Source organism: Molossus molossus, unplaced genomic scaffold, assembly GCF_014108415.1.
Source record: "Molossus molossus isolate mMolMol1 unplaced genomic scaffold, mMolMol1.p scaffold_m16_p_15, whole genome shotgun sequence".
NCBI lineage: Eukaryota > Metazoa > Chordata > Mammalia > Chiroptera > Molossidae > Molossus > Molossus molossus.
This window is the reverse complement of record NW_023425350.1, coordinates 65,270,393-65,279,694: the sequence shown is the minus strand read 5'-3', so window position 1 is coordinate 65,279,694 and position 9,302 is coordinate 65,270,393. Positions and strand designations below refer to the sequence as shown.

The 9,302-nt window shown below is 61.5% G+C and overlaps 1 protein-coding gene across 1 annotated transcript; it reads left to right on the top strand.

Moving 5' to 3' along the window:
• The first annotated feature begins 768 nt into the window (after positions 1-768).
• On the top strand, positions 769-8,898 carry SFTPB (surfactant protein B). Its single transcript, XM_036263485.1, has 10 exons — positions 769-835; positions 1,172-1,302; positions 1,518-1,589; positions 1,905-2,030; positions 2,605-2,751; positions 2,961-3,050; positions 7,060-7,243; positions 7,390-7,550; positions 8,308-8,388; positions 8,836-8,898. The coding sequence occupies exons 1-10, from the start codon at positions 769-771 to the stop codon at positions 8,896-8,898; spliced, it is 1,122 nt and encodes a 373-aa protein (XP_036119378.1).
• The last annotated feature ends 404 nt before the right edge of the window (positions 8,899-9,302 follow it).

Sequence of the window (9,302 nt, the reverse complement as noted above, 5' to 3'; positions counted from 1 at the left end):
CCCCCTCCTGGCAGCAGCGTCTGCCTGTCACACGGGCGCTCTCCCTTGGGCGCGCCCTGCCCAGTGGGGCCCGACCTGAGCACTCTGCAGCTGCAGAGGATGCTTCTTTCCCCTGCACCCCCAGCTGCGCCCCAGCCTCTGCCGGAGGACTCGACATGCCCTGGATAGGGCTGTCCAGCAGCCACTCCGGGAGTCTCAGCCCCTACATCCTTGTCATGGACTCTCTGGCGTTTACTTTCCTCTTTGTTTCATATAAACACTCTTCTGACTGAGGCCAACCCTGTGTCCATAGAAACGGGAGTTTTCTGGGGGAAAGGTGAGGGCGGATTGGGGTATGAGCCCAGGAGGCCCATCCGCCCCTCCGGTGCTGCCCTGGGTCGAGAGCCAGGCAGGAAGCTCTTAAGAGGGTTGCTCAAGAGCAGAGGAAGCCCAAGAGGCCTGGGGTAGGGGCGGGAGGGATCGCTCTGGCTGCCCTGGCCCTGCCTCAGTTTCCCTCCCATAGCTCAGAGAGATGGGGCCAGGTGTGGGGGCTCAAGAGCCTCCTGGTTGGAGGAAGCCGGGTGTCCAGGCCGGGAGTTTGAGCAGGGGCAAAGGGAGCAGGAAGGACGTCAGGGAGGGGGGCACGCTGGAGTGTCACTGCTTGGAAAAGTGGGATCAAATCACCTGAAGGGCTCTCCAGGACAAAGGCAAACAGTGAGGTCCCCACAGCCTCGCCCGCGGCTATAAGGGCCCTCACCTCAAGCAGAGTGTCCAGGAGGTGGAGGTGCCATGGCCAAGTCACTCCTGCTGCTGTGGCTGCTGCTGCTGCTGCCCATACTCCGTGGCCCAGGTGCAGGTGAGTCTCCCCAGCTTCTCCCTCTCGCCCACCTGGGGCCAGGTGTTGAGGGGCATCCAGACCGTCTCCACCGCTTCCTGAGCCCTGGCTCTGTGCCCGGCGTTTCCCTAGTCTGCCCATGACCCTCCTTTTAAAGATGAGGGAGCTGTGGCTCAGTGAGGCCCCTGGGCTTGTCCCACCTCGCACAGCTGGTGGGCACTAGGGCAGGGGGACCCCAGAGCTGTCTGACCCCGTCATGTTTCCTGGCCATGCATGACCAATAAAACCAGCTTGGATTGGGTGAGGTCAGGGTGCCAGGTGTGGCTTGGATCCCAAGGTTGTTCTGGCCCCAAACAGAAGCTGTAGGGACCACCTCCTCCCCGGCCTGTGCCCAGGGCCCCGAGTTTTGGTGCCAAAGCCTGGAGCAAGCCTTGCAGTGCAGAGCACTGGGGCACTGCCTGCAGGAGGTCTGGGGACACGCGAGAGCCGTGAGTACCCCAAGGACGCACGGGGACGGAGGTCTGGGCGTGCTGGGTGGGCTCTGGATGGGTTTGGGGGTTGGAGCCCCCAGGGATAGGGTGGGTTGGGGGGGATGGGGTAGAATGCGATGGTGGGCAGTTGCCTGTGCCTGAAAGAGCCTCACCTACTTGAGCTGGGGGCACGCCATCCACTCACGCCCCCCCCCCGTGGGCCCCCTCCCTAGGATGACCTGTGCCAGGAGTGCAACGACATCATCCTCATCCTCACCAAGATGACCAAAGAGCCCGTGTTCCAGGTGATGAGGCCCAGACCCTAGGTGAAGGTGGGGGGCCCAGAGATGGACAGAGCAGGAAGAGGTTAGCCCCTTAAAGGTCCATTTCCAGGGCAAGGGTAGGCCTGCGGGCCTGGGGCCTCCAGGCACCTGCTGCAGGGGAGGTCTCAGGAGCAGCTCAGCAGCACAGCCAAAGACGGCTGTTCCCGAGGGGACGGGGCCCACCCTGTGCCCAACTGCTTAACTCGTGTCCTGGGAAAAGGGTGGCCCTGTGTGCAGGGGCAGCAGCAGAGGCTGACCGTCCCCTCTCCATCCTCGCGGCTCCCGTCTGCCTCCCAGGGCGCGATGCAGAAGCTCCTGGAGCGCCAGTGCCGAGCCCTGTCCCTGAAGCTGCTGGTGCCCCAGTGCCAACGCGTGCTCGTCGCCTACCTCCCGCTGGTCATCGACTACTTCCAGAGCCAGATCGTGAGGGCCCCCCACCGCCTGCCCACACAGGCCCCGATACCCACACACAGCACCCCAGCCCGCCACACACATCACACGCACAGAGAGCCTGCACAGCCGGCCCAGGGAACTCAGTGCCCCTCAGCCAGGTGCCCAGCCCTAACGCTGACCCTAACCCAGCTCCCTGTCCCGTCTGCTCAGCTGTACACGGTGGGCCCGCACACCTGCACCACCACACACACCCTTACACCCTTCACACAAACACACGCCCGGTCACACGCTCATATACACCCTCAATCTCACGCACAACCCAACCATTACACACACACACGCATTACACACACTCACACACGCATTCATTCTCACGAACGTGCCTGCTCACGCTCACGCTCACGCACACACGTTGCCAGGCCCCTGCCGCAGAGTTCCCACGTGGCCCCATCTCCGCCTTGCTGTCTGCCCACCTCCACCACAGTCTCCAAAGCACAGCCTGCCCTTCCCCCTTCGAGGCCCAAAGACAGTGGCCTTGGGCCAGCCTCAGCAGGAAGGGTTCCCTCCCCACCCTAACCACCCCTCACCCTGCCTCGTTCCCCAGAACCCAAAGGCCGTCTGCAAGTACCTGGGCCTGTGCCAACCCGGGCACCCAGAGCCGGGGCAGGGGCCAGAGCTGTCGGAGCCCCTGCTGGACCACCTGGTCCTTCCTGTTCTGCCTGGGGCCCTCCAGACCCTGCCTCAGACACAGGTGAGAAGCCCCACACACCAGACAGCTGGGCGTCCGCAGAGCTAGGACACAGCTGAGGCCCGTGAGTGCCTGGGCCCGCGGTGGGGCGAACGGGAGGGAAATGAGCAGCTGCAGGCTGGGCCTGGGGCAGGAGGGCAGAAGAGGGGCAGAGCCTGGAGGATGCCTTCTCCGGTGCCCAGCCCACCTCCCCCTGCCGTTCTCTCCCCTAGGATCTCTCTGAGCAGCAGTTCCCTATCCCCCTGCCCTTCTGCTGGTTCTGCAGGACTGTGATAAAGCGGGTGCAAACTGTGATTCCCAAGGTGAGGCCCCCCACAGCTCCACCTTCCCCCACCGCTCCTCATACCCCTCCTCACAGCCCCAGGGGCCGCTAGCTGCCAGAAGTCAGGGGAGAGCCGTTGGTGCAGTGCCCCCACCCCGGGGACCCCGGCGCGCAGGCTCAGGCCCGGTAGGCGGCAGGCCTGGAGTTCACTCGGCCAATGTCAGTCCCCAGTGCACCCCAGGCAGGTGCGAGGCAGGTGTCGAAGCACAAAGTAGACGAGACCCAGTCTTGTCTCCAGCAGCTCAGCACCTGATGGAGGGAATCCCCGTGGTCTCCGTGGAACGGGTGCTTTAGTTTTTCACAAGGAGAACGTCCACGGGTGGACTCCCCCCCACCTGGGCCAGACCTGGAGTGGCCATCGCCCAGGCTGCCCTGCCCTGAAATGGGGCCCCAGTGAGGAGAGGCTCTGCCCCGCCGGCCCTTCCTAGAGAGGCAGGCCCTCCGGTCACCGAGGGCTCACAGCAGCACACGAGGTCCCTGCAGTCCCGATTCTGCATTGCGGCGGAGAGCTTTTTTTCAGAAAGTGAGAGGTGCAGAGCAGAGAATTGGAACAGGTGAGGTGAGCAGCTCTCCGCCCCTCGAGCAAGCCCCTGAGTCAGCCCTGGCCTCGGCTCTCCGCAGAGCCCCACCCTCGTCCCGCACAGGCGGCTTCCTTTTCAGCATTTCTGCTCCAAGGTTTCCCGTCGGGTGGGCAACTGCGGCGGGTGTCCAGGCAGGGGTCGGGGCCAGCTTGCACGTTTAGGATGCTGGCTGGTGAGAGAGGAGGTGGCAAGGGTCGGACTCTGAGCAGGAGACTCTGGGACCAAATCTCCGGGCTGAGGACACCCCTGCTGGGGCCAATAGCCCAACTTACGTGAGCGGCTGTGTTAGGTCCTTCCAGGAGGGGCCGGCCCATGCTGCCCGCTGCCCCCTTTCAGTTCTCCAAGCTAGGAGCTGCGGCAGCAGGTCCATCCCAGGAAAGGAGGCTGCAGAAAGTGATCCCTGGTCTCCTCCAAACTGGGCTTTCCTTACCGCTGTTTCCACAGTGCCAGGCGCCCTCTTAGAGACCCATAATCAGGGCCTGGGGACCGCTCACGGCTGCGGGACTGCGGACCTAGGAGGTCCCTTTGGGAAGTCAGGTCTGCTGGATACCCGCTGGGCTGCTCTGGCTGTGGGTGGGTGGCTGAGGGGTGCGTGTGGCCAAAGAGAGAGGGTCGCCCAGGTCAAGGGCAGGGCAGCTCAGATTGCCCAGTCCAGCCAAAAACAAATTCAGAAAGGGGATGGACAGAGACACGAGAGTGGGCTTTGGCTGGTTGGTCAGGGCAAATCTCTGAGAGGGTGACTATTAAGCTGAGACCTAGAGGTCAACAAGGCCCTTACAGACAAAGGGCCTCGGTCAAGCACGGGCTTGGCAAGCTTGGGGAAAGCCAGGTGGCTCCAGCGGGGACAGTGGTCGGAGAAAGGAGCAGAGGGTAGTGCAGCCGGGCCGCGTGGGAGTCTTCGCGGAGGTAAGACACACCGGTTTCCTTCTGAATGCATTTTACAGCTGGTAAAGGGTTTCCGGTGGGAGGTGCCATGATCTGATTTACACGTTAGAAAGCCCACTCTCCTGCTCTTTGAAGAAGGCACTGGCAGATGAGAAGCAAGGAGAGTAATTAAATGACCGCAGAAATAGAAATGAGGAAGCTGGAACTAAGAGCGGAGACTGGGGACATGTTGGGGAGGCCGGCTGAGCAGGACTTGGTGACGAATGGGACCTGGGGAGTGAGGACAGAAGCGGAATCCGTGGTGACGGTGGACTTTGGCCGGAGGAACCTGGTCTTTGGTAATGCCACCAGCTGAGATGGGTAAACTGAGGAGACACAGTCTTGGGCAGAAAAATAAGGAGCTCTTTCCCACTCATGTGACGTTTGAGGTGCCTATGTGACATGCAAGAGGATATGTCCAGCCCTGGCCGGTTTGGCTCAGCGGTTAGAGCATCGGCCTGCGGTCCAGAGAGACCCGGGTTCGGTTCCCGCTAAGGGCATGTACCTCAGTTGCAGTTTGTCCCCGGCCCTGGTTGGTCATGTGGATGGCAGCCACTCGATGTGACCCTTTCACGTCGATGCTTCTCTCTCTCTCTCTCTCTTCCTCTCTCTCCCTCCCACTCTATCTGAACAAAAAATGAAAAAATGTCCTCGGGTGAGGATAAAAAAAAAAAAGAGAGAGAGAGAATATGTCTAGCAAGCAGCCAAACACCCAAGCCTTAGACAAAGGTCAGGCAGAGACATCAATCTAAGAGCCGCTGGCTATGGACAAGATTTCAGTGCCAGGGACTGAGTGGGCTCATCCAGGGCCATGGTGTGGACAGAGTGGAGGGGAATCTCAGTCAAGCAAAGGCAGATGCCAGCCAAAGAGCCTTAGGGTTAGTCAGTGAGGCGGACACCATGCGTGCAGTCATGGAAGCCCAAAGAAGGCGTTTGGAGAAGGAGGGTGTAGTCACCTGGGCTGGCGGATCAAGACAAGACCTGACCAGAGGATGTGCAATAGAGGTCACTGTGACCTAGAGAGCTGTTTTGGAGGAGTGATGGAGACAGAAGCCCAGATGGAGGGGGTTCCAGGGAGAATGGAGGAACAGAAATGGAATGGCCAGTGTGGACAACTCTGTCAAGGTGTTTTTCAGGCCCTGGCCTGTTTGCTTCAGCGGTTGGAGTGACGACCTGCGGACCAGAGAGTCCTGGGTTCGGTTCCGCTAAGGGCACATACCTCGGTTGCAGTTTGTCCCCGGCCTGGTTGGGATCGTGTGGGTGGCAGCCACTCGATGTGTCTCTCACATCGATGTTTCTCTCTCTCTCTCTTCCTTCCTCTCTCCCTCCCGCTCTATCTGAAGATAAATGCAAAAATGTCTTCAGGTGAGGATAAAAAAATGAAAGACCTTCTTCAGAGAAGGAGAGCAGAGATGGGTGAAGCTTCTTAATGCCAGAAGCTAAGTTAGCATGTCCGCATGCCGATGAGACCAGTCGATGGGCGGGAGGGAGTAACGAGGAAGGAGAGAGGGAAACGCAGAGAGAGGCGCTTGTGCCCGAGGAGCAGGTGCAGAGAGGATGGGCCGGCCTTTGACAGAACGGGATCCTCTGGGGGACGAGTGTGGGTTCCCAGGCAAGTAGGTGGATACATTTGGTGAAAAGTGCTTGTTGTTATTTTATTTTATTTTTCCTTTATTGATTTTAGAGAGAGAGGAAGGGAGAGGGAGAGAGAGATAGAAACATTGATGAGAGAGAACATCAACTGGCCGCCTCCTGCATGCCCCCCACTGGGGATCAGACCCACCACCTGGGCATGTGCCCTGACCGGGAATTGAACCGGTGACCTCTTGGTGCAGGGGTCGACACTCAACCACTGAGCCACACTGGCTGGGCATGAAATGCACCTGTTTGGAAGGCATCACGCCCATACGCTGCCCTGTGCCCACTCCTCGCAGGGGCTGCAAGCAGGAGCAGGGCTGAGACCAGCTGGTCGCCCGCAGGTCCCTTGCACGTGCTGGTCTGGTCGAGTGAATGGAGGAGGGAAGGCTAAGCCGGTGTCCCTGCGGCCTCCGCCCTGCCCTGCAGCTGGACCTCGTGTGTGAAGTTGGGAAAGGTGGTGGGGAAACTCCCGAAACCTGGACGTGCTGACTCAGGAGCACAGACTAATCTACCCTGTGGGTCAGGAGGGAGAAGGCACAGATGTGGTTCCAGCTCCCCTCCAGGCTGCGTGACCTTGGTGGCACCCACGTGTCTGGGCTAGCTGTGACCCTTTCGGCAATTTCAGTCGTTAGTCAGAGCTGGGTCCACGGCCTGGCTCCTGTGCTCACTGACTGATTGTGGGCAGGTCCCCTGGACTCCACAGTGCTCAGGGTCCTTACCTGTAAACAGTGTAATTCTCAGGGGGGAAGAAGGCAAGGTCTACAAGGTGCCCAGCTGGCCCTGGCACAGAGCAGATAGACCTTGCAAGGAAAGGTCCCAGCCCACCCTCTTTCCGCCCCGCCCCAGGGTTCACTGGCCCCGGTCGTGGCCCAGGTATGCCATGTGGTACCCCTGGTGGCTGGCGGCATCTGCCAGTGCCTGGCTGAGCGCTACACTGTCATCATGTTGGACGTGCTGCTGGGCCGCATGCTGCCCCACCTGGTCTGCGGCCTTGTCCTCCGGTGCTCCAGCGAGGATGGCGTGGGCCTCGGTGAGCCTGCTGCCCCGGCCCTGCCATTGCCCACGCTCACCCCCACCCCAGCTCTGCGTGACCCCTCCCTCTCTGGCCCCCGCACTGCACCAGTGAGGACGGGAACTGAACACCTCTGCAGGGCACCTTGACTGTTTCCTGTCTAGGTCTCTCCGCTCCGGGGCCCCTGCCAGGAGAGTGGCTACCGCAAGACCCCGAGTGCCGCCTCTGCGTGTCCGTGATCACCCAGGCGGGGAACAGCAGCGAGCAGGCCGTGCCGCAGGCCATGCGCCAGGCCTGCCTCCGCTTCTGGATGGACAGGCAGAAGGTGCGGGGCTGGCAGTGGGCACTCGGGACCCAGGGCTTGCCCACAGCTGAGGATTGAGCCAGGAAAGGCTTGTGAGCCAGAGGTACACAGGGCGGGCCGAACCCTGCTGATGAGGAGCTCAGCCGGGGTGGGCCACAGTGATAGGACTGGTCAGGAGTGGCCTCCAGACAAAGGGCGTGGGCTCAGAGGACCAGCAGGCCCCCCTCATGGACGAAGTGTGAGGCCGGTTATCTCTCCGGAGATGAGCCACTCCAGGGCCAGCTGGTGCAGGAGAGGACCTGGCCTTCCCTCCATGGTCTGCCTGCCCCGCCCCATCCCTCCTCCCAGTGTGACTCACTAGGGGCAAACCCAGCTGCGGAGAGCCCCAGAGCCGCAGTACTGGGACGACAGGAGACGCCCTTCGTCCAGTGAGAGGTCCCGGAGGCAGCTCTCCGCACAGTGCTCCCCTCTCCGTCCCCCTCAGCCCCGCCGCCCACCGCATCACATCGCAAGGACCAGACGAGCCTTACATTTCTTCTGGAACTGAAATCTGGGGGGAGGGAATGGTAGTGGCTAAGATTCTGGCCCTCTGCCTGGGTTTCCCGACATAAACGCACATTTCAGCCCATGCCAGCTGCTTGGGGCCTGATGCCTGGACCTACACCAGGTCGGAGGGAGCCCTGGAGGGACCCAGAAAAGTGGAGAGGCCAGCATGGCAAGGCAGGAGCGTGCTGCAGTGGGCCTGGCCCACCCTCACCATGTCTTTCTCCTCCCTCAGTGTGAGCAGTTTGTGGAACAACACTCGGTGCAGCTGCAGAGCCTGCTGTCCAGGGGCTGGGATGCCCATACCACCTGCCAGGTGTGCCCTCCCCTCGCAGATGGTCCTGGGACTTCCCACAGAGACCCTCCCTGGTCCAAGCAGCCAGCTCCCCTCACTGTGTTAATACAGAAAAGGCAGGCTCAGAGAGGCAAGAAAAAGCCACAAAAGAATACAAAAAGGAGGGGTCTGCGAAGGGGGTGCAGCGTAGAGGAGGAGGAGTGTGGTTTGAGGTGCCATGTGGGGCGGGCTGTTCCTGGGGCCCTGTACGTTTGGTGGGGTGGAAAGCGGTGTCCCACCTCCTCCGGCTCCAAACCCCAAAGGCCCCGTGAGGCAGGAGTGACCTAGAGGTCTGGGTCACAGCAGGAGCACCCACAGGGGGCCGGCGGGGTGAGAGCCACCCCTTGGGAAGGAGCCTCCCACCCCCTGAGAGCTGGGAGCAGGGCACGGGGTGCCAGGCCTAAGACCCTACTGCTGTCCCTGTGGCAGACCCTGGGGGCGTGCGCGACCAGGCTCAGTCCTCTCCAGTGTGTCCAGGACCCCCACTTCTGAGGGGAACTCAAAGCTGTGCCAGGTGAGTCCTGTCCCCCAACTCAGGGAAGGGAGGGGGGCCCCACACCCACCAGGAGGGGAGCCCTTGCTCCCCAACCAGGAAGAGCAGCCCCTGCTGCTGTCTGCTCCGTCCTCCTCACAGGCCACAGCTCCAGGCCCGCAGGGCCCTCACCGCTCACCCCTGACCCCCTGACCGTCAGTATCTGGTGCATTCAGGCCAAGGCCAACCTTTCCCGAAACTCGGGGGGAATCAGACTTCGCTGCCCAAAAATGTTGACAGGAACTCCACCGTCCTCTGACCCTCCTCCCGAGACCTTTCCCCCTCTCTGTCGTGGTCTCAGTCAGAGGGAGCACTTAGGGTGGACAGGTGGGTCACACGCAGCCTCCGTGACCAGGTGGCCCAG

Coding starts and splice junctions, on each gene's coding strand:
- SFTPB (XM_036263485.1), top strand. CDS start 769: ATGGCCAAGTCACTCCTGCTGCTGTGGCTGCTGCTGCTGCTGCCCATA. Junction 2,752..2,960: donor AGACCCTGCCTCAGACACAG/GTGAGAAGCCCC, acceptor TCTCTCCCCTAG/GATCTCTCTGAGCAGCAGTT. Junction 7,244..7,389: donor CGAGGATGGCGTGGGCCTCG/GTGAGCCTGCTG, acceptor TTTCCTGTCTAG/GTCTCTCCGCTCCGGGGCCC.